The sequence below is a fragment of the Nannobrachium achirus genome (assembly GCF_963921795.1).
Source record: "Nannobrachium achirus genome assembly, chromosome: 18".
In the NCBI taxonomy this organism is placed as follows: domain Eukaryota; kingdom Metazoa; phylum Chordata; class Actinopteri; order Myctophiformes; family Myctophidae; genus Nannobrachium; species Nannobrachium achirus.
In genome coordinates, this window is record NC_137825.1 from 23,137,919 (window position 1) to 23,165,219 (window position 27,301).

At 40.9% G+C, this 27,301-nt stretch overlaps 2 protein-coding genes across 3 annotated transcripts in view; one reads left to right on the top strand and one right to left on the bottom strand.

Annotated features, from left to right (window-relative positions):
- The window catches only part of zranb1a (zinc finger, RAN-binding domain containing 1a), a 30,378-nt gene extending 26,384 nt beyond the window's left edge, over positions 1-3,994 (top strand). The window contains exon 11 of the mRNA XM_080747018.1: positions 2,454-3,994. Within this exon, the coding sequence (XP_080603144.1) occupies positions 2,454-2,672 (219 nt within the window). The 3' untranslated portion in view covers positions 2,673-3,994. The remainder of the gene's footprint in view (positions 1-2,453) is intronic.
- A 20,017-nt stretch (positions 3,995-24,011) lies between these two features.
- Positions 24,012-27,301, bottom strand: part of ctbp2l (C-terminal binding protein 2, like) — a 161,188-nt gene continuing 157,898 nt past the window's right edge. The window contains exons 10-11 of one of the 2 annotated variants that reach the window (XM_080746937.1): positions 26,674-26,752; positions 24,700-24,837 (exon numbers count right to left, since the gene is read on the bottom strand). In XM_080746937.1, the coding sequence (XP_080603063.1) occupies positions 26,686-26,752 (67 nt within the window). In that variant the 3' untranslated portion in view covers positions 24,700-24,837; positions 26,674-26,685. Of the gene's footprint in view, positions 24,838-26,673; positions 26,753-27,301 lie in introns of both variants that reach the window. The other variant, XM_080746936.1, reaches the window with a different exon arrangement.

The window sequence follows — 27,301 nt, forward strand, 5'->3', positions numbered from 1 at the left end:
ACTGTACATATAATTTGTGGGAGAGTATTGAAAGCAGATATGATGTCTATCGGTTCCACATGCAGTTGGATAGTTGAAGGGGTTCTGGGAAGAGTCATTAAGACATCAAGATTGCAATAGCTTAATTTATTTTAAAACCAAGTATAATTTACTTCCCAGGTGTTTCTGTTTATTTTCTTTACTGACCCCCTAATGTTTGACATTGACTATCTAAAAATATAATACTACAATGATTGCAAATACAAATTAATCCTAGATCTAGGAATGATTTTGCAATTTGACCAATAAATAGTTTTCTACACTCCTTTTGTCCTACAACTTTGCTACATTACTGTGTGGAAAACCAATCGTGTCAGGTCGCCTCATCACATTGCATGGATTAGGAAAACTTAGCAGCAAATGTTGCAATCTTTCTGCATGCTGTTGGAACGAACATTTCCTGCAAACCACAATGAGTGAAAGCCTGGCTTTTGGTTTGCCGTGTCTATAAATATATATGTGTGTAAACCTTGCATCACCAGGCTTTCCGCAAAACTTGTGGAAAGCCTGGTTTCTATCTTCTGTTTAGTGCTCAGATCAGTCTAGAGACCCTATTGTATCAGTAATACGTATAACTAGAAAAATATTGTTCCTTCGAAACAATTGTGGGCTCGCTTCAAGCCGGAAAACAATGGCTATAAAAGCACAAAATGTCAAGATCGCAGGCAGTGCTCTCTTTGACGTTACTGACGTCAAAGATTGGTCCATTTTGTTCCAAAAATGTGTTGTGCAAAAGTTGACCCGCTGGTGGCGCTATAACAGGCCAATGTGAGAAGGTTGGTATCTGTTCCTTGACCTATTGGGAATGTGCTTGCAAGATTTCACGCACATCCCAGGCTGTGTTCATGATTTGAGGTGTTTTTGGCTTTGGACACTTTATCGCTGCTTGCAGCTATATTTATTATTATTATTTTATAATTTTTTTGTGTGCACTTCATAGGCATGTTAGATAAAGGTCCTTATATTGCGTGTAGAATGTTTCATGCAAATTGCAAAAAAAATCCTAGAATAAAAACGGGTTTAAGCGTTTTACAAACTGCTCAAAATTATATAGCGCCCCCCTTTGGCCATTTGGGGTAAGATTGGTTTCAGTGATATTTGAACTAACCCTCTACACTATTTTGTCATGAAAATGTGACTTTGCTTGTATGTTTTAGAGGCAGAAGAATAATTTGCATAAAAATGCAATATTGTTTGAATTATTTAAAAAAGCATGTTTCAATGTTAAAGAAATCCGATCTGACAGATCTTTAGATATCGGTCCAAAGTTCACGTAAAAAAAGTTTTGTGCACGTGACGCGAAAATTCCAGAATAAAAGCGGGTTTACGCGTTTTACAAACTGCTCAAAGTGGCGGAAAATCGAAGGGCGGAGCTTACTTAACAACGACACAGATGTCTTCCGCTTGAGTCAAAGCACGCGTGTAACAAGTTGCATGTCTTCAAACGAAACGAGTCATGACTTGTGCCCGTTTGAAGTTTGAATTTTCAGACGCTTCGTATAGCGCCCCCCTTTGGCCGATTGGAATAAAATTGGTTTCAGTGATACTTTGACTAACCCTCCACATCTTTGCCAAATGCCATGAACGTGTAACTTTGCATGTATGATTTAGAGGCCGAAGAATAATTTGCATAAAACCGCAATATTGGTTGAATTATTAAAAAATTATATTTCACTTTAAAAAAAATCTGGTTGATCAATCTGACCGTATTGGTCCAAAGTTCATGTGAAAAAAGTTTCGTGCACTTGACGTGAAAATCCCAGGAGGAGATAGATTTTTACTGTTTTTCATATAATTCCGAATTGTGGGAGACCTAAAGGTCAGAGGTCAAAAGTTAGAGGGTAAAAGTTGTTCGGCATGAGGAGACGCATAAGTGTATACAGGTTTCATGGCTGTATGTATAACACAGCATGAGCTATACCTGTTCAAAGATCGCACTTTCGAAGGCTTCCTACAGCGCCACCATTTGGCCGATTGCTGTATAAAGTAATAGCACACGTCGCCACTGTAAGCTGAACACATTGATGTTTTTATTTTCATTTTCTCATTAAGTATGTAGGAGTAGAAAGGAACCGAAAATCCCGTCTACTTACTAGATAAATAAATAAATAAATAATGACAATATCTAAAGTGTGCTCGCCAGGTACTGGCGAGCCCACAATAATACATACAAAATGCTCATACAATACATATTGTAATCAAACTCTGTAGTATCATATTGTATATTTACAGACAAAAGGAGGGGTGGACCGGGGGGGGGGGGGGTTACATAGGATTCTATCAAGGTGTTAAATAGAGTTGAACTATGCCACTTGTATTTTAAGGTCAGCCATTCTTTTAGCATAGTTTTGAGTTTGGATGGGGAGTCGACTAGAACCTTAACGTTTTTTGCGCCGTGTTCTACCCTGACTCAGATGGGGAACGAGGAGCAGCAGGAGAAGCTACTAAGGGAATGGCTGGACTGCTGCGTGACCGACGGAGGCATGCTGGCCGCCATGCAGAAGAGCTCACGCCGCCGCAACCACCCGCTGGTCACCCAGATGGTGGAGAAGTGGCTGGACGGCTACCGGCAGATCCGTCCCTGCACCTCCCTCTCTGACGGCGAGGAAGAGGAGGACGACGAAGACGAGTGAGGGAGCGAGGAGGGAGCGGGCGGTGAGCGGAAAAAGAGTCGGTAGCGCCGGAAACTGTGCCCAATGTGCCCATGGACACTGGAGGGTCGTTTATGCTCTGTCGTGCGTCGCATCGCTTGCTGAAAATGGCCATCTACAAGCTCACAACAAGCTCACTAAATGCCACGAGTGAGCTTGTAGATCACCATCTTCAGGACGCGACGCTAGCGCACAACAAAGTACAAGTCCAGGCGTGAGAGACCAAGGCCGAGCCTGACGCTCGGGGCGCTCCTCTCAAACACCTCCCCTCCTCCTCCAACAGACTGGTGTCTCATAAGACAAAGCACTGAAGACAGAGGAGGAGCTGCACGTGAAGGAGCTCTCTGGTTCCTCCCAAAGTCACAACAACTACAACAACTTCACAAGGACATGGAAGAAACTCCTTGATCCTGAATTATACTACATTGAGAGAAAGAGAAAAGTACCTTATTTAAGAAAAAAAGGATTCTAAGCTGATTTATCGTTTGATAAGGTTCTTTTTAGTTTTCCTTTTGTTTTTTGCCCAAATTGTAAATCTTAAACCTGTAACGATGACGCATGTGTCCTGTAAGTTCTGTGATAGAAAAAGAAGAAAAAAACATGCATCATGGAAAAGAAACTGATACCTGTGGAAGCTCATGCTTTCACCCCTACCCCCTCTTTTAAAGTGGTCATCTTGCAATACTCGACCAGAGAAAAGTACTAGTCTATAGGAAAGTATATTTAAGAAACCCGAAGCTGCACTAAAAATGTATTTAGACAGTTGCCTGAGAATTCTTTGCTTAAAGCCACGAGAGCATTAATCCCTCATGTCTCTATTGGGGTTTAAAGAGCATCTATTTTCCTGATTGTAATCCCCCACCCCTTTTTTTGGAAGCCCCTCTGCGCAAACAACTTGTTGTGGTTGCATCATATTTATTGGTTTAGGAGAGTTGATGTGCAGAAGCATCCAGTACCTTTATATTATTCCCTTTTCCCCCCCACTTACTGGGTTTTTGTTTGATTCAATCTTGAAGATTCTTTGTTGTCATTGCTGCGAAGATACTCACTGAGGAAGAAGAACTGTACTGTACAAGTTTACTGACCTATTTTTGTGTGATTTAGTTACCTCATTTGGGTGTTTTGAAGCTTGATTTATACTGCGTAAGATGCGCTGTGAGCTCGTAGATCCGTTATTTTGGGTGCGCGCAACCGTCGTACGATGAAGTATAAATGAAGCGTGAGTGGGTTATGAAGGTGGTTTGAAGGGCATAGACGGCACCAAACACTCAGCCCCTCAATGGAGTGCATTAACATTAAATTTGACTCACTCTACATCCTCCTTGTGTGCGTTGCATTTCTTTCTCTGGTGCTGTTTGCAATGGATTTGTGTCATTGAATGACTGTCTTGTCGCCTGCCAGGAAGAACAGATTTTTGCCTAAAAATATACTGCATATTGTCTCTGGGTTTTAGACAGGTTACACCATATATTACTGGTGATAGTCCTGCATTGAAGGCAGATGCCTTCAATGATCTTGGAATTACATTAACGCTTGCTAAATAAATGGTGTTAAAAGGTGATAAATGGGGTTCAGTGTTTTGCCCAAGGACACTTCGACATGTTGACAGGAGGAGCCAGGATTTTATCCGCCAACCCACGGGTGATTGGCTAACCTGCTCTACCTCCTGAGCTACAGCCGCCCCACTGGACCTGTATCTCCTGCTATCGCCTCCAGAGTGTATGGATTCTCATCCACAGCTGAGGGGAGTCGTGTGACAATTGGCTCTTCCTGCCTCCTCACCTTTCTCTACAGTATGAACAACTGCTTATTTTTATAGGGCAAATTGTCTAGTGTGTGTGTGTGTGTCTGTTTTGTACATGGTAAGTACATTTAGAATTTTAAACCTGGAATACATTTTCTTGCATAGGCTACTCGTCAGATCGTCTTGGTACAGAGCGCCCCCTTGTGACTGAACATGTTCTATGACACTAGTTGGATTTCAAATTGAAGGAATGCACTTTCTTATTTACCACAAACCACTCTCACTCTACATACCGGGGCTGTGCTGCGCTGCCCAGTGTTCAGCTAAACAAGCTATATTAGTTCTTTACTTTGAAGACTGATAGGACAACTTCAAAAGCAGCACAGACGTCTAGCTGTAATATATATATATATATATATATATATATATATATATACACACACACACACACACACATTTTTTTCTTTTTTTAACGTTTTTGTAAGGTTTTATAGCCATAATTCATGAATCATAAATCATGCTCTAATTTGCATTTTGGGGATATTTTTCACAATAACATATGTACATGTTATAGACATTCTAATGATCGCCAAAAAATATTACAGACATTTTTTGTGAGGAATAACTTCAGTGAAAAAGTGAGATGTTGTTGGTCCAGACTCTGGAATGTCAGCCTCTGTGGGGGGTGTGAATATCGGCCTCTCTGGGGGGTATTTATATGCAAATATCGTGGCCAATGGCATTGTAATACTAAACAATAGGATCCAATGGTGATGTTTATGTGAAAAAAGAACAGGAAAACAAATTATTTCAACTCTTTTCTTTTATATATAGATGTGTCAAAAAAGGTTAAATCATAAACTCAAGCCCAACAAATAGCAGATGAGCATATTGATTTACTAACTTAACATAAATGGAGCGCAGGATATTTTAGCCTCCCTGTTACATTCCAATCTACTAGTATTATTATTTTCATATTAATGACACTTTAAATGTTGTCAGAGTGTTTGATATCTTAACCTTGAGAACATCAAAGACAAGAGTTTTGTCATTTCACTGACAGCTGCACTAACCAGTTGTCTAAAGCACCAGGTCCACTAGGGAGCAGACATGCAGCTACTTGGTCATATATGTGTTAAGGCCCATTCCCACTGGGCCAGATAACAGATAAAAAAAAATCTCTTTCTCCAGATATTTTTCCATTCAAAGTGGATGGTAGATACAGATAAAAACAATATTTGCCACAGATAAAAGTATCTGTGGTAGATATTTTTTTTATCTGTATCTACCATCCACTTTGAATGGAAAAATATTAGGAAAAGATATTTTTTATCTGTTATCTGGCCCAGTGGGAATGGGCCTTTAGATTTATAACAAGATCATGGATCATGATCATGTCATTGGGTATCCAGGTGTCAATCAACTCTAGACAACCTCCTAGCAGGTACAAGAGGGGGTGGGGCTAAAAGATGCAGGAAGAAAAACAATCTGACAGTTAGAGAAACTACTGAAAACTGACCAGGGATAATAAATACCAGTGTGGATATATCAGCATGTTAGTGTGTTTGGAGCTGGGTTTCAGTATTTCTACCACAGCTGACATTAATAACTAGCCTACTAGATGGACTTTGGCTGGAGGAGAAGAGAGTGTGGGAGACATTTCAACAGGTTTCTGAGTGAGTATGGACGCTATCAGACAAGTTCAGCCCTAGAATGTCTGTGATGATATCACTTACATTTCACAATATCACAGACACATGAGGGCATAGGAGTGATCTATGGCTTTATGCTGTATATGAAATGCATAAATTAAAAGAATATCACAGCCAATCTAGGACTACAGTGGGACCTTTAACAGTGTTGTGGTGATTTAGATAGTGTGCCATAGGACCTGCTACCAAAGCTGTGCAGTAGAGTAGAGGTGATCAAGGATTGTTACTGCATACCAGAGGATCCAGGTATAGACAGACAGTCAGAAGTACTGTGTTCTCCAGCTCACCCAAACTCATCTTGTTGGGGTACTGCTTGCAGGCAGGCAGCAATCTGTCTAAAGTTTTCAGTTCAGAGGAACTGTGAGCACAGACAATACTTTCATTGTGGATTTCAAATCAACTCCCAACAAGCAATCAGGACAAAAACAAAGGTAGTTTGTGAAGCTAACTACAAAAATAAATGTTCCTTTGGACTGGATGTGTCCTTCATGTTAGAATCATTTTTTGAAATGAAAGCAGAGTGATTCACTCATTCTTTCTTACATGTATGATGCTGCTTTAATGATAGGTAAATCAGTCCGTTTGATTATTGTTATTGTTTTTTTTTTTACTATTGGTTGGATGAAATGTCACTGATAGGCATGTCACAATTATGATATAATCGCCATCATAATCGTCTCCATGTTGCAAAATATATAGCCATGTATATCTGATCTATAAGCTCACAATGCATTGCAATGCGACACGTTGTGAGCTTGTAGATCGGCTATTTCCACTACTTTTAATTTTTACTATAACATTATTAAATATGCCCTATAATTGATATATTCCTTCCAAGGACAAATTAAATTAAAGTTGTTGTGCAATTATTTGTATGACAATCAAAAGTGAAATGTCATGATGGTGACACTGATCTAGGATCTGATCCTTATACTCCTTACTACCAGTAAGAAACTCTAATGGCGAGAAGTGAGGTTGGGCTGAAACAACAGAGACTTACACAATATATCCATATATGGGCATTCCCAGATATGGGCTTGATGACATCAGGGACCTCCATATATGGGCATAAAAGGGACTGTCTTGGCCACATATGGCGCGTGACGGACCGACTGACGCATGCACGCACTCACATGATCTGCAGGTTTTCATACTAGAAAGACGCCTCAGGGCGACATGCGACCTAAAGGCTCTTGGGCCAGTTAGGGCCTGGGATTAATGACATCAGAAATCTCCATATATAGGCATAAAAGGGATTTTGTTTCTGGGAATGCCCATCTATGGACCTTTTATTTTATTCTTTATTAATAATAATATGTATCCAAATACATACAATATATTGTATGCCCATACATGGAGATCCCTATCTGAACTAGCCACACAGATATGGGCCATGTCTTGGCCATCTGGCCAATGGCCAGTGATATATATCGATGACATCAGGGATCTTCATATATGGGCATAAAAGGGATTCTGGGGAATATCCATATATGGACTTTTACATAGGTGATGTCACCTGTGATATCACCTGTGATGTCACAGTGACAAGGGAACCAACCCATAGACTGTAAAAATGTGGACTGACTGACACAGACAGACAGACAGACAGACAGACAGACAGACAGACAGACAGAGACAAGCTGCAATATGTCTCATGGTTAAATGCGACCTAATTAGTTGATTTCTCTTCCCTTTCTCTCTCCACTCCTCTACCACTCGCATCGCTGCATGTCTGGCTGATATCTCACATTGAATGTTTTCTTCTCGCCACCATAAGCTGAACCCAGACAAGACTGAGCTTCTCTTCTTCCCAGGTAAGTCCTGCCCCATGCAGGATCTCTCTGTTTCCATCTCTGGTGACTTCCGTTCCAACACCATTCAAGGCACACATCGCAGACTCTATCTCAAGGGTTCCCTAACTTTTCAGGCTGCAAACCTCAAATAATCAACTGGGGCCCCCACCACCCTGACAAGCACTTCGTTGGAATTGCAGGCATTACATTTAGTTTGACTCGGTTCCACAGATAAATATTGTGAAAATAGCCGATCTACAAGCTCACTTGTATTATGCCAGTTGATAACTAGAGGCAGAGCTTTCGTCCTACTCCTCCCGCCTAATACTCCACGGTGACAGGTGCAAAATTAATTAACTATAGTATAAAAACTGGTCAAACATTGGCCAAATTGTCAATATAAGAAAGAGGCAAACATTTTGAAAATGTCCGATCTACAAGCTCACAATTTCTTGCAGCGTTTTGAGCTTGTCGATCAGCTATTTTCACAATATTTAATACCGAGTCAAACTAAATGTAATGCTTCAACTCCTGCAATTCCACTTGCTTGTCAGGGTGGGGGGTCCCCAGTTCAAATATGATTATTTTGGGTGTCACAGGTGAGAACCACTGGACTAACAAATAGACCGTAAGCCACTGGGGTTGGTCGGTACCAACTGAGGGGATTAATGCTCATAGTGATTTTTGTCATGGTATACATGTCTAGAGTTAGAAAATATGTGATAGCCTTGCACCAGAGGTAGCTTTATGGGTGCTATCATGCATTTTATTTTATAACACTAGGCGAACATTACTTGGATCAATTTATGAAAACATACTACTTAACCCCCCTATATAAAAGGTTTTTCAACTAGTTCTGGTACCTCTAGGCATGCTTAAGAACACACTAAAGATGTAGGAATTTATATGTCTTATAAAGCCATCATTTTCAAGATGGCGTCCAAGATGGCTGCCTGGAGCTTAAATAGTGTTATGATACTACAACCTATAGAAAGGTGGTATTGGTTATCTAACCCAAGGTTTTAGGGTTCAATGAATGTGGCTGAATCAGTGAAATTACCATCAGTTAATGATTTATTGCCAAATCCATTGTATTGCAATGATCCAATGATTGTACAACATTTTGTTAAAAATAACAAATTGCATTTCAGTTGTGTGAGGGAATCTGTGAACTTATGGTGATTCAAATGGGTACCTGGGGGGCATAGGTGTAGATTACAGTTATATACCGTATTCAATTGCCATTCAGTCTTAGGCCTATGTGCTAAAGGTCAGGTTAAGGTCTCTCACATCTTATCACTCCTTATCCAGGTGTCCAAGCAGGCAGCAGCTATGGTCACTGGTTGACATGTAGAGTGTTCACCTCACAATTGACATGTTATACAGTCATTCCTCAGCTGCATTGCAATACTGTTGCAAAGTTCAGCGCTGGAAATACATGTGTTTGCATATGGAGGGCTGACAGGCAAGTTCAGTGGTAATAGTCTTGAGTGTATCAGCTGCACTGTATCAACTAGACCAAAGACATTTGAACAGATATAGCAGCAGTCTACCTGGACACTGTGCATCCGACTGGCTGACTTTGGGTAGACAACTTAATTCTTCCTACTGTATACTTCCCATTCACCAGTTTGAACATGCAGGGAGACACCATGTCAATAGGTTGTCACCTTTTCTCTCATGACACACATGATGAAGTGCTTCTTCCGTGCTGGCCATGTGCAATATGCTTGATATCTCACCCAGTGCCTGCTGAGATGCATGGTCTCCATGCCATAGAGGTTAAGCTAGAACTTGTCTGTCAGCACCATAATTGATTCTGGATCACTGTCTCTGCTCACCAGTCTGGGGAGCAGACTGCCATAAAGAGCAGGAATGATGCTGTCATGACGCATGAGGGTAGAGTTGACTGATGCCTACCCAAAATGTGCAGTAACAGTAGTAGGGAGTCTAAGCTCTGGTGTGTCTTGGTTGTAAAATATCGGGGTGTATCCACACACAGAAAGATCACTGCCCTCATCTCTTCAATCCCATTATTGGTAAATGTCCCCAACAATGTGCATGGTAATATCCTTTAACCACATAAGATGTCATCCTGAAGAGCAAGAACAGAGCAGAAGCTGTTGAGCATGGTGGACACCTTCAGTGCTGGTGATAGATAGGCCACTGCATTTAGTCATGATGAGGCAGACATCACAAAGACTTAATTCCTATGACCCTGATGCAGCCACCTCTGGAACCTCATCCTTACATCCTTACTGTGTGCCAGTCAGGAGGTTGAAGGCCAGGAGGATGTGGTGGGTGGACTTTCCGATCCTGATTATGAGTTGGAGAATACAGATGTAGTTGCAAAAGATACATATTGCCATGTTATTATATAATGTTACTATTATTATTATTATTATTAATGCCAGTTCTGTGTCATGTTAATGACAGTTTCACAAACACTTTATTAAGTGAAAGATGAATATTCATCAAGTTGTTTCTATTTGTTAAGTGAAAGATGAATATTCATCAAGTTGTTTCTATGTGTTGTTCTCCCAGTGGTCAAATGTTACCTTGACCTGACCTTTAACATGTGAGGTATGGATTCTACACATATGAAAACCAAGAAATTAGAGTACCCAGGATTTCTATACTAGGACAAGTGGATCAAATAGTGAGCATTTTGGATATTTTCTTACACACTTGCACTATATTTTGTTTAATACATTTCACAATACATTTCCTTAGAATATATGTATGTAAACATGGTTTAAGGAACCCTTTGTGTTACATCTTTCATGAAAACAAAAGTACATCTTATGTAATGTAGTCACTACACTACAGTACAGTATGTTGTCACTGCCTGTAATAGATACAATTTCTAGAGATGCTACTTTTAACAACTTTTATGAAAAATATATAGTCTGAGCTTTATCCTTGCCATTTTTCAAAGACAGAGCATCAATACTAAGGGAGAATCATCAGTTTGAAGTAGAATGCTTAATTTGGATTTTGAAAACTGTGTTTTGGCATGTGATTATAGATGAAGTGATAACACACAGAAAGCTACCCCAGATGCAAGGCTCTCACATATGTCCTAGTCCTACTAGGGATGTATACCTTCCCAAAAGTCAATATGAGAATCATTCCCTCCCAGATGGTACCGATGACCCCAAATTTGGGGCCCTGGTGTATTATGTCATAATTAGTCACTATATGTCACTGCCTGTAATAAAGAACAATTCTAGATATGCAAATTTTAACCACCTTACTGGACAATATATATATAGTCTGAACTTTATCCCAACCATTTTTCAAAGAGATATGATGAATAATAAGAGAGAACCAACCATCAGTTTGAAGTAGAATGTTCCATTCGGATTTTGATTATTATTTTTTTTGCATGTTGTTATAAATGGAGTGATAACACACAGAAAGCTACCACAGATGCAAGGCTATCACATTTTTCCTAATACTAGGGATGTATACCTTCCCAAAAATCACTATGAGAATCGTTCCCCCCAGACGGTACTGATGACCAAATAATGTGGAGCCATGGTTCACAGAGGATTATGTCATAATTATAGTCACTATGTTGTCACTGCCTGTAATAAAAAACAATTATAGATATGCAAATGTTAACAACATTAGTGAAGAATATATAGTCTGAGCTTTATCCCAACCATTTTTCAAAGAGATAGGGTCAATATTAAGAGAGAACCATCAGTTTGAAGTAGAATGTTCCATTCGGATTTTGAAAACTGTGTTTTGGCATGTGGTTATAAAAGGAGTGATAACACACAAAAAGCTACCTCCACTGCAAGGCTATCACATTTTTCCTAGTACTAGGGGTGTATACCTTCCCAAAAATCACTATGAGAATTAATCCCCCCAGATGGTACCGATGACCCCATATGTACGGTGCTAGCTCACGGTCTAAAACTAGCCTGGAGGAGAAGAAGAATCCACATTGTGCTGGATTGATGTTAGTGACTGACCTACTGTAGATATGACGACCATGCAGATGTACTGTACATATGCTGGTCATTCTTGTGTTTTTCTTACTTAGGCTTGTTTTTCTTGACCACAATGTTAGAATTGTCATTTAGAAAGCATGTTATTCAGACTGATGCTAGGTTCATTGTTTACCTGCTATCCTATAGTTTCAGTGTACAGATCAAACCTTCTGATGGATTTCATAGACTTGTTTGACAGCACTGTCATCTTTGTTGTGTTGGATTGATGTTCATGTGTATTTTCAGACATTTAACATGACCTTTGGCTACTTGTATTGGTTCTGACATTGGTTTTCCCCTCTTCACCAAATCACTGCGACGTGTTGTGAGCTTGTAAATTGGCTATTTTTGGCGAATGTTCGCACTAGAATAGGGATGCTGGTTAAGTTATTAACTGGCTAATGTAAAAAAAATAAACAAAATGGGTTCCTAGCCTATATTGTTTGTGACCCCCTCTACAGTATGTGATCCTATAGTTTACTGAGGCACTACACTATCTCTCTGCATTCTATGTGCTGTAGGCCTATGTGTTTACCTTGTTTAATGTAAGTCGCTCTGGATGGACGATTGTCTGCTAAATACCTTCATTGTAATGTCACTGATGTAGGTTTTAATCTATTGTTTGACTGTGATGGCCTACATCTTGGCACAAATGCTCAGATTGAATCAGTGTGTAAGAAAACAAAGCAAAGAATCTACTTCCTTCGCCGTTTAAGATCATTTGGTGCTAGTAGACAGATTCTTCTTATGTTTTTCACTTCTGTTAGCATGAGTGTTCTTCAGTACTGTAGTACCACTTGGTATGGATGATTGTCTGCATCCCTAAAGTCACAACTGCTGCAACAACTGAACATTTGTTCAAAGATAGTTGGACAACCACTGCAGAGGCTATATACGACTACGTACGATAACAGCATTCTAAGGTTGGCAAGAAATATTACCTCTAAGAGTAGCCATGTGTTGCATAGAGAATATACTGTAGGTTGCTGCCTTCAGGAAGGAGAGGAGATACAGTGTTACTTCCAACATACAATAAGGTCAGACTAAGACCTTTGTCCATCAGTCGACTTTAAGGCTTAATCAGGAGTTTGGCCAGAGGTAGGCTAGGTGGTGGACATTGCTCTTTCTCTGTATTATCCTTATGTATGTAATCCTGTCTTTGTTCCTTTGTGTCATTGTGTTAGTATATATGTTGTCGCATACATGGCCGCTGTGTCGCAAGACAAATTTCAGTGTGAACTGACAATAAAGTACTATATCATATCATATCATATCATATCATGTTTGTTATATCAGTGGGGTAGCGTTACGGCCCCAGTGCAGATGGGACAGATGTTGTTTATAAGCGTGCTCCTGGAAGGAGCTAAGCTCCTACATCTGGCTTTGTCCGGGCTCTGAAGCGTGGCCTACATCTGGCCTACATCTTGGCACAAACGCTCAATGTGTGTTGTACGCCCAGGCAGGGTCACATTGGCCAATCTTTGCGGGACATTAATGAAATTAACTCATAAATAGCACCGCTCACTTCACGCTGTGTGCACGTGTGCGAGTGCAGCTCAAACTTTGCATGCACTCCCAGTAGGTCAAGGAAGAACCTCTGCCCCAAATTGAGCATAATTTTGTTGTTATCAGACTATTTCACTAAAACAAAGTAAAACCATGGCTGTGAGTGTTCTATGTATATGCTACTGTGCTGTATAGCAAATGGCAGCAGGTCACCGATTATAATTGAATGTGAGTTATAACTTCTTTCAACAGAGGCGTACTTTAGAGTTAAGATCTGAATCACTCACACAGGGCCGTTCTCCTCCCATTAAGATTTGACGTTGATTTAGAATCAGGGGGGTCCAAACCTTTTTCAAAGGGGCCACATTAGAAAATATGAAAACACCAAAGGGCGGACTATATCTCCTGACAAAATGTGCTTTTGGTCGGACCATAACTATCATCATACATCAATATTTAAAGGAGCTATAGTCAACTTTTTGAATTGTGGGGCCGACACTTTGTTTACATCCTAGTCTATATACTAGAATGTAAACAAAGTGTCGGTCTGACAATGGCCAAAATTATTATTTTATCATTATTTTACGCTTTTTGTGGTCATCTTTGAATAGAAACACATATATGAAGCTTATTTTTTTATAAAATATTATCGAAACATTATTTTTATTTTAGCATCCGTTTTTCAAGAACAAAACACAAATAACTCACATTACCAAATGTAACCAGACGTGCAAGGTAAAAGAAAATCAACAAAGTACCCTTTTTCTGACCCCTTCAGATTGAGACAACAGGGAACAAGGAATCCTGTGTAATTATACTATACAATTTGTCCTTGGATGGATTCTAGATATAACTGTCTATAGCTATTGTATCTGATCATTATTCTACTGTTGAAATAAATGGATTATAAATATAACTTTGCATCAGTTAATGACCTTTGTGTTTGACCTTCAGGGTGGATCCATTGTTGAGGGAGTGGATCAGGATCCTGATGAAGAGAACTTCACCTTCTCTACTAGACCACACCATGTTAGTGTTATCAGAGGGTATGAATTTCACCCACACACCATACAACTAGACCACATCCTGTTAGAGTGTTACCAGGGGGTAGGAATTTAACCAACACACCATACAAATATATCCTAGACCAGGCGTCTTCAACAGGGGGTCCGGGACCCCTAGGGGGTCCTCAGAGTTACTACAGGGGGTCCTCCAAATCTTAGTGTGATAAAAAAGTTTTTCCTCCTTTTCTATATTAACCACTTGAACCCTAGCGTCCATATTCTGAGAACTTTAGCCAAAAATAGTAGATGTAGTGCGAGGCGTTGCGAGCTTGTAGATTGGCTATTTTTGGCAAAGAGGTTTGGTGTAGAGGGGAAAAAGAGCAGACTGAGTACAGAGTGAAAGGTCAAGTTTATTCATTATTGACGGTTTAAGTGGTTAAATATCTGAAAACACATATTAACATGAATCCAAAATACACTGATGATTGTGCTGTCAACCGATGAAACTATATGGAATCTATGAAAAGGTTGTGGGGGTCCCTGCTTCATCTCTCTCTCAACTAAGGGGTCCTTGGCCTGAAAACATTGAAGACCCCTGTCCTAGACCACACCATGTTAGAGTGTTACCGGAGGGTAGGAATTTAACCCACACACCATACCAAGTTAACCTAACACCACAAGAATTTACCCTAACATCAAAGGGCCATTCACACGGTTCACCATTGTATTTTATAGTGCTCAGTGTGAACTGCCCTTAACACCACTATTTTGATCATTAAAAACGGGTTCCATACGCCCATATTGTTAATGTTATTTTAATTAAATGGTTAATTGGAAATGTTATTAATTAATATATTATTATTGATTTTGTTTTCCTGTAATAATTATATCTGCTCTCCTCCCAACAGATGCACGCACGCACGCACACGCGCACACACACACGCGCGCGCACACACACACACACACACACACACACACACACACACACACACACACACACACACACACACTACTCAATGGAAATCCTTTTGACAGGCTTTTATTAATATACATTTGTGTCAATAAAGAAATTAAATCAAAACCCACCTTGTCGTGTTTTTTGACGACATAGGGTTAGTTAGGTTCATGTTTTTGATAGTATTATTACAGTATATGTTCTGTCCTATGATCTGAGTTTTTTTTTACTATATTTAGAGGGTATGTGCGTGACATCATCATCATACCCGGAAGTTATGCGGAAACGTGACATCATCATCATACCCGGAGGTTATGCGGGAACGCCTATTGAGTGGCAAAGACTACTTTCTGGCCTTGACAGCCCATACATCCAAACAGAAAGGTCCTATCTGATTGCATTAAACAAAGTTAAACAATGTTAAACTCACTTTGCCACTCACATTGACACTCGATTTGCCACTCAATTTGCCATTCACTTTATGCATGCGCATAGCCTTTATTATTAATGAGGTGAGGTTTTTATGTTGTCACAAAAACATGGAATGGAAGTGGTTGGAATCTATTTTAAGAGGTTTCAAGTCAAACAGGCAGAATGCTGTCTAGAATCAGTTAAAAAACTGAATGCAGTTGATAACTATGTGGCTCAGCTTATAATTGTTCATTAATGTGATATGCTGCATGCCATGAGTGATATTTTTTCAGTTAAACATTGAAACATTTGGGTGTAGTATGACACCGCCTGAAACTTTATAGCCATTCATTATTTTAATGTAAAGACCAAAATGTATGTAAAAACCCAAGAGCTAATCTTTTGTTTGATTAGAAAATTACTTTTCTATTTTTGGTAACTTATCAAGTTATTTATATATAAAAGGTGCATTTATATAGCACCTTTCTCCAATGAGTTTTATGATGGAAAAAACAGAACACAACATTAAATATGTGAATATTTAAATATTTTTATGTCTCTTGCTTCGACTTTAAATATGACCTGAAATATTAGTTCAGTGAAAGACCTGGTGGTGTAATGGTAAAGCACAGGACTCGTAAGCAAAAGGTTGGGGGTTTGAATCCAGGCAATAGCAGCTTTAACTTTTTGTCCATAAGAAGAGCCTGCCTCTCTCAGGTGGTAGAGGGAGGGGCTTAAAATGAATTAAAAAAAAATATTTGTTGCATTCTGTCACCGCCTCTGTCTCTGTCTCCTTTCGTCTGCACCTGCTCAACTTCAGTTGTTGCTTTCGGGGTCTCACATCGTAGATTCTGATGGTTACTGTCTTTTACCAACTTTCAGGGGTTTGCCTTTTGGGAATTTCCATTGGATTATCTTTCGGGTTTTTCTTTGCACAATTGTCCCTTGAACTATCTTTCAGCTTTCCATACCATCTTTCGGGGTTTTCTTTACACGAGTTTGCCTTGTTTCAGCTTTTTCCATACCATCTTCCGTGGCTTTCTTTACATGATTTTGCCTTGTTCATCTTTCGTGATTTTCCCTCTTTCGATCTTTACCTTCACCACTGGTGAGGTTTGAACTCACAGTCTTGGAATTGTGAGGCAATTTTCTTAACCACTGTGCCACTGTGGTTCTTACTTAATCTGTTCTCTTGCACGTTCTTAACTGAAAGATCAGAGGTAAAGGTACAAGAGCCAGGTAAAACTTTGATGAATCCCTAAGCTGGGTTTGAACCAGGAACCTCTTGCTTGATAGCACTGTGTCTACTCCACTGCACCACCATGGCTCATACAGCTTTGGTTCTCTTGCACAATTTTAAGTGAAGATTAGTTGAGGGTATAGGAGCCAGCTAAAACTTTGAGCAACATTCTTGGCAGGTTTGAACTAGTAACCTTCTGGCTACAAGGCATTCACCTTTACCACTACTCCATGAAGATTTGCACAGGTTGTAGTCTCTTACTAGAGCCACCAATCATCCTGATTGCAAGCCACTGCATACAAGTTTCAGGTAAAAAGAGGAAATAAAGAAAGAGGAAATAAACAAATGGTTTTGTTTGTGGTAATGCCGGTTCAAACTTGAAAAATACACCTGGTGGCTTTGAAAAATACACCTGGTGGCTTTGAACCCACAACCTTCAGATGATGGAACCTTTACTTTGACCACTACTCCACCAAGGATTGGTCTTCTGCTCCCTCACAAGTTCTTGATTAAAAGATTAGACTAGGGTAAAAGAGGCAGGTACAACTAAACTAAAGATCCTTGCTGGGATTGAACCAACAACCTTCTAGCAATGAGTCCCGTATCATAACCACTACTCCATCAAGGTTAACTCTTTGTGAATCTTCTTGCATGTTTTTCACTAAAAGATTAGATAAAGGCAGGTAAAACTAAACTAAAGATCCTTGCTGGGATCAAACCAACAACCTTCTGGCAATGAGTCCCGCATCATAACCACTACTCCACCAAGGATTGGTCTTCTGCTCCCTCACAAGATCTTGATTAAAAGATTAGACTAGGGTAAAAGAGGCCGGTACAACTAAACTAAAGATCCTTGCTGGGATTGAACCAACAACCTTCTGGCAATGAGTCCCGTATCATAACCACTACTCCATCAAGGTTAACTCTTTGTGAATCCTCTTGCATGTTTTTCACTAAAAGATTAAATAAAGGCAGGTAAAACGAAACTAAAGATCCTTGCTGGGATTGAACCAACAACCTTCTGGCAATGAATCCCGTAACATAACCACTACTCCATCAAGGTTAACTCTTTGTGAATCCTCTTGCATGTTTTTCACTAAAAGATTAGATAAAGGCAGGTAAAACTAAACTAAAGATCCTTGCTGGGATCAAACCAACAACCTTCTGGCAATGAGTCCCGTATCATAACCACTACTCCACCAAGGATTGGTCTTCTGCTCCCTCACAAGTTCTTGATTAAAAGATTAGACTAGGGTAAAAGAGGCAGGTACAACTAAACTAAAGATCCTTGCTGGGATTGAACCAACCTTCTGGCAATGAGTCCCGTATCATAACCACTACTCCATCAAGGTTAACTCTTTGTGAATCCTCTTGCATGTTTTTCACTAAAAGATTAGATAAAGGCAGGTAAAACTAAACTAAAGACCCTTGCTGGGATTGAACCAACAACCTTCTGGCAATGAGTCCCGTAACATAACCACTACTCCATCAAGGTTAACTCTTTGTGAATCCTCTTGCATGTTTTTCACTAAAAGATTAGATAAAGGTGCAAAACTGCATAAAAATCCAGATAAAAAGAGGAAATAAAGAAAGGAAATAAACAACAAATAGTTTTGTTTGTGGTAATGCCGGTTCAAACTTGAAAAATACACCTACTGGCTTTGAACCCACAATCTTCAGATGATGATACCTGTACTTTGACCACTACTCCACCAAGGATTGATCTTCTGCTCACCCACAAGTTCTTGATTAAAAGATTAGACTAGGGTAAAAGAGGCAGGTACAACTAAACTAAAGATCCTTGCTGGGACTGAACCAACAACCTTCTGGCAATGAGTCCCATATCATAACCACTACCCCATCAAGGTTAACTCTTTGTGATTCCTCTTGCATATTTTTCACTAAACGATTAGATAAAGGTGCATGAGCAACGTAAACGCTGGCAGCTATCTATGCTGGGTTTGAACCAAGAACTTTAAAGTTGCTAATTCAATGTCTTAACCACTGCACCAACTGGGTCTTCTATTGCCATATAAATCATGTCATATTATTAGAATACTCTTGCTGGGATTGAACTGGGAATCCCCTGGCAATAAGGCCCATATCATAACCATGATTACTCCTTTAACTCATTGAAACTACTCGTGTACGTTTTTAAAGGGGCCCCACCATGCTTATATCACACATATCTTATTTAAATATTATAGTTGTATTTAAGGTTTAGCCTAAGTAACCCCTTGGATATTTAAATTTCATGTTCTGACTACATCTAATTCCAAGCCATTTCAGATACATTACCAAAATGCCCTTGGAATCCATTCAAGCCAATTTTAGTACCACTTTAACTCATGGTTCAAAATAGTTTTGTTGCAACTTCTTGCAAGGAGTTGCATGACATTGGTGTGGTTTGGGCTATGGCGTTGTTGAAGACTGGGATTTGAACATGGAATCTCTGTGCATAGAGCCTGATGATTAGACATCACCATCACTACAACACTTTGTAAATGTGTCCTTTTATCTTAGCCGTCAGTTAGTAAAGTTAACATTCTAATCTCCTGGATTCTGACAGTCCAATGTTGGCAGCCCTGAAGTAATATAGGCCTAACTAAATGCAAATTAAATCAAAATGTTAGATATAAGGATTCCAATTAAAAGAATAACAAAACAAAATAATTCAGGATTCCAATTCCAAAGTAGCAAAAATAGCAGATCTACAAGCTCAAAACGTGTCAGCGCAACGCGTTTTGAGCTTGTACTGGAGATGAGAGGTTGACAGTAGTGTAAAATATAGTGGCCCAGGCCCTCTCTATCACCTAAGTTGCTGTGTGTGTGTGTGTGTGTGTGTGTGTGTGTGTGTGTGTGTGTGTGTGTGTGTGTGTGTGTGTGTGTGTGTGTGTGTGTGTGTGTTTGTTTGATTGATTGAAGACTTTATTAGAAGTTTGCATAGGAAAAGGTACAGTTTCATGACGGTACAGTTCACTGGTACAAGGTCTACTAAAAGGAGATCCATGAAAAGACTAAGCTTATTTCCACAGGAAACCATTAAAGTATCTCATATAATGTGTGTGTGTGTGTGTGTGTGTGTGTGTGTGTGTGTGTGTGTGTGTGTGTGTGTGTGTGTGTGTGTGCGTGCGTGCGTGCGTGCGTGCGTGCGTGCGTGCTTGCTCCACGTACGTGCGCTGCATTTTGCGGAAGACGGACGTTGTTTCGACATCTGCGCTGCCAGAAGACGGACGGTGTTTCGAGGTCTCAGGACACATTTTGCCTGTTTGCTATGAGCCCGTGGACGTCTAATGAGACGTCGCGGGGTCGAAATGCGGCCGCTTTGCGGCGTTACAGCAAGACGTATGGTCTGTCTTTTTGCGTCGCAGGCTCGCAGCTCTAGGCGCAGCTCAGCCTCTCACTCATATCATCATCATACCTTGTTAAAACACTCACTAGGCTGTATAGGCCTAGTGTAATCGTTATTGGTGGTGGTGGTGGTGATGATGATGATGATGATGATGATGATGATGATGATGATTTTATAGGTAAGCTTGAAATAAGTCAAATTCCTCCTATTTTCTATGTAAATAAACGTTTATTCAAACATTTACTTGTGATATTTTTACACACCCAAGCGGACCCCGACCACAGCCAAATTTGAACCAACCCATTAAAGGTATTCTTTCCACTTCACAGACCGCACTACTAGTCCGCTGCGCCAGCATGGCGAGATTGTCTCATACTGCTTTATGTACTGTTTTTGAGGTTATTGTGCTGGAAATTAGTCTTTAAAGTAAGATCTTTGGTGGGGATTGAACCCACAGCCTATACAATCATTAGCTCTACATCCTAACTCATTGAGCTAATGGCTGCTTGAATTATAGTAATCTTTTTTCTTATTAGACGAACAACAAACAGTTACAAAAGAAAAGAAGACCCATAACAGCATATTTGTCTATGGTTTGTTGTTGTTTGTCTAGATGTTTGAATGTTTTGGAACCACAATAGAAACATGACTCTATACCTTTTCTCTTATTATCCAGCTAAAATATTGAAAACCTCAGTGACTCACTGGTCTAAAAATCTTCCTGAGGGACAGAGGGTTATAAGTTCAATTCCTGACTTACGTTTTGACAGGAATACAATTTTTGTTGCTGTTTTAAATAACAATCTGTATAAATCTACATCTCTTCCCATGGGGGTCTGTGGCCAAATACAATACAAATTGTGGGCCCTTGAAATGAAAGCGTTTCAGAACACTTAAGTTTTTTTTTTTATTATTTGGTGGCTCCCCGAGTTGAAACGCTGTCAATGTGAGCCAAAGTTCCTAGGTTCAAATCCAGCCAAGATCATTCTGCTCTTCACTCCTTTGTGGAGAAGAACACTTCGAAAAGATGGATAACTGTGGTAAAATTCAAAGAGCTTGTTAGCTCTTTGTGATGGGACACTGTCTACATGAACCAGAGGTTCTGAGTTCAAATCTGGTTGAAGTTCTTCTACTCCTCATTACAACTCATATTTAAAAGAGTAACATGGAGAAGATGATAGAAATGTTAAAGAATTACATGTTGATCCATGTTGATGACATGACTAGAGATACTGTAGTGTGTTCCGCAGGACACTGCACTTTGAAAACCACATAAGATCGACAGTCAAGCAAACAAGCAGTCAGTACAGACAGTTGGTTCTCAGAATTGTATCTTTTATTTGAACAGCACTGAATGCTAAATGTTCACCTTGTACAAGAAACAAATACAAATACTCACACTAAAAACAAAACATACTGCTGGCTGCCTTTCTGCTATTGGTGGGACACTAAGGGCTAATTTAACGCCTTGTTGCACGGCCGCGTCGCACTGTGAAAAGAAACCGGGAATTCATCTGGGGTTTTTTTTGCCAGGTGACGTGGTCGTGCAACAAAGCGCAAATGGAGTTTTGCTATTGCTCTTACAGAGTACAGGATATGCCCCAAAGAACCTGGCCTTCAATAGAACAAAGAAAATATAAGTAGGAGAGAAATAGAGAGGGAAAGAGAAAGAGAGGGTGGATCACGTAGGACTAATGGTTATAGGAACATTTAACTAGGCAATACAAATCTAACAGGACTCTTCAAAACTTTTTTTAACACCAAAAACATGGGATGGTCTCGTATATAAAAATACCACAATGGAGTAGATGAGGGAAGAGAGAAAAGTATCCAGACTACCCAGATTAGTATTAATTTTTTCTTCTTTTTTTTTTTTACCTCGAGACAAAATGTTGGGAATAAACAATCTGCAAAAAGGTGTTTTCCTGAGTCATTTAAGGAATGAAGTCTGCTTTAACCCTTTCCTGTTCGTGAAGTTACGGCGCCCCGCCGCCGCCGCTCAAGGTAGGGAGACGCAGGGGCGTCACAAAGGGGGGGAAAATGGGACTGGGTTACTAGGGCCCAAGGTGGAGTGGCCTTAATTATTTTATACTTTAGCTATTAAAAAATAGCAGATATACAAGCTCACAGCGCGGTGAGCTTGTAGATCTGCTATTTTTGAAAAGTAGTGAAATGTGTGCAAATATTTGAATATATGTATTTTTTAAGCAAACATTTGTAACTCAAATGTAGCTTCTGGGGGGTCCCTGGAACTAAATCTTTTGAGATGGGGGTCCATGGCCAAATACATATCATTTTGGGGGTCCTTCACATGAAAAAGTTTGAGCACCACTGACATAGAAACATAAGGCTTTAACCTTAGGATTTGAAATATTCAAAGACTTGCACAAATTTTCACGATTTTTCAAAAAATAGCATATCTACAAGCTGTATATCTGCTATTTTTCAACAGTTAAAGCACAAACATAATAATGCGTTCCCAGTCTAAATGGGTCTAAATGGGTAAACCCCCCCCCCCCCCCCCCCAATGAAGAACATTCATGGGGGGCCCTGCAGTGAATCCTTGTACCCAGGGCCCAGAATGTGGTGCGACACCCCTGCTGCCGCTCAAGGTAGGGAGACGCAATCTTGTGTGGCTCTCGGTTGATCAACATCGGAAAGTCAGAAATGTTACAGTCCTTCTGTCGCGAGCAGAAATGTTCGTCAGCACACGGATAGGAAAGAGCGAAGCGGCGTCCTCTTGTGACGACGGGAGTGCTGGCGCGCTGACGTGACCACCCCTCCTCCAGTTAATTTTTTTTGTTTTTCAAACTATTTCTTTGTGACATTTCACAAAAAGTTATACATTTCTTTATATAATATTGTAGTGAATTATTATTATTATTATTATAAGACAGTCTGTCACCTCACTCAGAGCTACTACCTCCCTCTTACCGTAATTCACGTGAACTCAAAAGTCACGTAACGACTACAATCAAATACATACGAGTGTGAGCGAGTGTTTCTGAGGGCTCAGCGATGCTGAACAACACTTGATTTCAGTACACACAATGGTGGTTCTACTGAGATTTCTTGGCTAAAGCATCGCAACAACAATGTTCTGTGATCTCAGTGACCCCCTCCCCCCATGAAGACACAGCATTACAGCGCCCTCTGGGGGTATCTTTCTGTAAATCGCCATCCATGTAAACACCATTTGGAACCGACATCGTCAGGAAAGGGTTAAAACTCACTCTAGATTACCGTTACACACGTGAGCAATCTTGTCTTTTCCTTTTTCACTGTTTGTCCGATGAATGATAAATACATGTCAAGTCGACAGACGTTTCGTCTTATCTCCGCCCTTACATACTGAAGATTGAGAGGGGAAAAAATATTCTCTTCTGAGGCGTTAATACAGAATGGACTGATCAGACCTAAATTACAAACACCAGTTACATGAGGAGGGGTCTCGAAGAGGAGGTGGAAGGGGGGGGAGGTAAAGGGACGTTGGGGGGGGAGGGCGGTATAAGGTCCAGTAGCACATGATGTCCAAGTTTTTTTTATTTCTTCTCTTGTTCTCCCATTGGTGTGTCGAGGGTTGGGCCTACTTTTTTTCTCCTGTGAGCTCTGCTGGTGTGTGTGTGTGTGTGTGTGTGTGTGTGTGTGTGTGTGTGTGTGTGTGTGTGTGTGTGTGTGTGTGTGTGTGTGTGTGTGTGGTCAGGAGGAGGTGCAGGCCGGAGTCTCATTGCGCAGCTGGCAAGTCGATCCCTCTCCCCCTCGAAAAGCGCTGGAAATACACTAGACTCTTGTCCCAGAATGACAGGCATGTCCCAGAGGAAAAACAAAAAGTATCATCATCATCATTATCAGAGAATAGAAGTTGGTACTGAACCCAAAAGAGACAGAGAGAGAGAGTAAAAACTAAAACGGTAAAGAGTACAATTCCGTCCCGGGGTGGGAAAGGGGGGGGGGGGGGGAGGAACACTTCCAACTCGGTCCCCATGTTTTTGCTGAGTGAGTAGACGAGGCAGCCTGCCTTTTGTGTATTCACTGTCTCTTGGTCCCAGTTGTGGTGGGTTGGTGTGTGTGTGTGTGTGTGTGTGTGTGTGTGTGTGTGTGTGTGTGTGTGTGTGTGTGTGTGTGTGTGTGTGTGTGTGTGTGTGGACGAGGGGTTGCTTCCGCTTGGTTCTGTCAGTTGGTGATTTTGTTTGGGATGTTGCGACGCGTGTCGTCGTCGGCAGGGTGGAGGATCCATGTCTGCTGCTATTGCTCGGTGAGGTGCTCCCTGGTCTCGCCGTGTTGTTTGGATGGCTGGTTGGGCGACGGCGCCTGGGATGGGTGTGTTCCAGAGGGCAGGGTGTGGGCGATGGGCACGCCCCCGGGCACCATGCCCTCCAGCGCTCCTGGCATTCCGCCCGGAGCCACTCCCACCACGCCGGGAGGGTACCTGGGGGGGACAGGGGGACTGGAGGTTAGTCCACCATTCAGCTCTGTGGTTCAGATGAGTCATATCCATATTGTGATATAATATTATCATCTTTTCACCCTGAAAAATGACTTGTTTTCTATCAATTACACACCCCATGATGCCTTGAGTTAATGGATTTTATGCCGCATTCCTAAACCAATAATTTGACTCTGCCGGTCATCAAATTATTGGCTTAAGAATGCGACAAAAAACAAACAAACAAAACAAAAAAAATCTCCATTAATTTAAGGCTTCATGGGGTGTGTAATTGATAGCAAATAATATTTTTTTGGAGTGAACTAGTCCTTTAAGAGACGAAAAACAGGATAGGCCACAACAACAAATCCCAGATTATATCTAGTCTCATATCACAATATCAATATGATATCGACATATTGTCCAGCCCTGGTTCAGACACCAGCAAAACACTGGGAGAAGGTTAGAGGCAGTTTGTGGCTGAAGCCAGTTACTAATGACGTCTATAGCCAAAATTCATACTTCGTGGTGCGACGGTGTCGCTCGCCAAAAAGTACCAGTTCTTTTTTGGCAAGCGCCGCTGCCGTGCAACAGAGTATAAATGAAGCTTAACCCACATCCCCTTCACCAAGAGAGACTAGGACCCTCTCCACAAAAAAGGAAAAAAAGATCACAGAGTCTAAAAATATTATGTTACAGGAGGGCAACTATAACAGTGTTCAAACAAAAGAAGAGGGGAAAAAGCGAAGGGTGCCAAATATTGAGGTTTTAAACCCAACAGCTCGCGGCCCTTTCGACCGCGACGAGGAAAACCAAGAGAGGCCGTGACTCCATCCGAGTGAATGGACCCAGAAGATTGAATGTCACCACACCATGCTTATAATGCAACACTCCAAACCCACACGGTGCCTATCTCTACTTAGTGGTTGCTAAATGAGAAGTGTGTCAGGGGGTTGCGTAAGGGTGTAACATGGGGGTGGGGGTGAGGGAGAGGCAGTGGTGGAAAAGTACAACAATTTATTTTTGCTTAAAGGAGTAGTTCACCCCCAAAATTACTTTTTTGTCCTATTGATTACTCACAGTCTCACACCATGGAGCCTTGAGTTCAATAATAATAATAAAAACATTTTTTTTACCCCAATTGGTAAAAATGCATTTGGATCCCGGATGGGGACCCAAATGCATTTGGGTCCCTATCCGGAATCAATGGTGTTAAATGTATTGTAATCAAATTATTGTCTTAGGAATGCAACAAATACAAAAAGATATTATTGAACTCAAGCCATGATGTGAGTAATCAATAGAAGAAATGTAATTTTGGGGATGAACTACTCCTTTAAGTAAAAGTATCAACTGCAATATAGAAATACTCTAAATATGCAGAATGTCCCATTTCACAAGTTTTCAAATGCATAAAATGTATAAAAATCTTTTGAAAATAGCAGATCTACAAGCTCGTGTCGCATCACAACGCATTGTGAGCTTGTAGATCAGCTACGGTATTTTCAAATGGCAAAAAGTATGTTGTATGTTTTGTAGATCTAGTAACTACAGTAGTTGCTTGCTAACATTTTCAAATAATGTAGTGGAGTAAAAATACAATATTTGCCTCTGAGATGTAGTGGCGTAGAAGTAAAATTATTGAAAATTGGAAATACTCCAGTAAAGTACCTCAAACTTGTACTTACGTACAGTACTTGAGTAAATGTACTTAGTTACTTTCCACCACTGGGGAGAGGAGGGTATCAAGGGTGGGGGTGGGGAGATAGAATTGACACACAGCAGACCAGGGGGTGAAGAGGGGTCGGTCTATCCAGGTCCTGGATTGGTCGTATTTACCTGCTTTCTGATCTAGGCATTAATTTGGCCCTGGGGGACACCAGTTGTTAGGGCTGGAAGAGTTTGATGTTGAACTTGGCTGTGTGTGAGAGAAGCACATGCTGAGATCAGGGAAGACCCCACCAGAGGCACATATCATGGTGGGCTAGCGCTCGCCCTATAACGGCTAGCGCTCTACACAGACGCATATCATGGTGGGCTAGCGCTCGCCCTATAACGGCTAGCGCTCTACACAGACGCATATCATGGTGGGCTAGCGCTCGCCCTATAACGGCTAGCACTCTACACAGAGTCACATATCATGGTGGGCTATCGCTCGCCCTATAACGGCTAGCGCTCTACACAGAGTCACATATCATGGTGGGCTATCGCTCGCCCTATAACGGCTAGCGCTCTACACAGAGGTATATCATGGTGGGCTAGCGCTCGCCCTATAACGGCTAGCGCTCTACACAGACGCATATCATGGTGGGCTAGCGCTCGCCCTATAACGGCTAGCGCTCTACACAGACGCATATCATGGTGGGCTAGCGCTCGCCCTATAGCGGCTAGCGCTCTACACAGAGGCACATATCATGGTGGGCTATCGCTCGCCCTATAGCGGCTAGCGCTCTAAACAGACGCATAT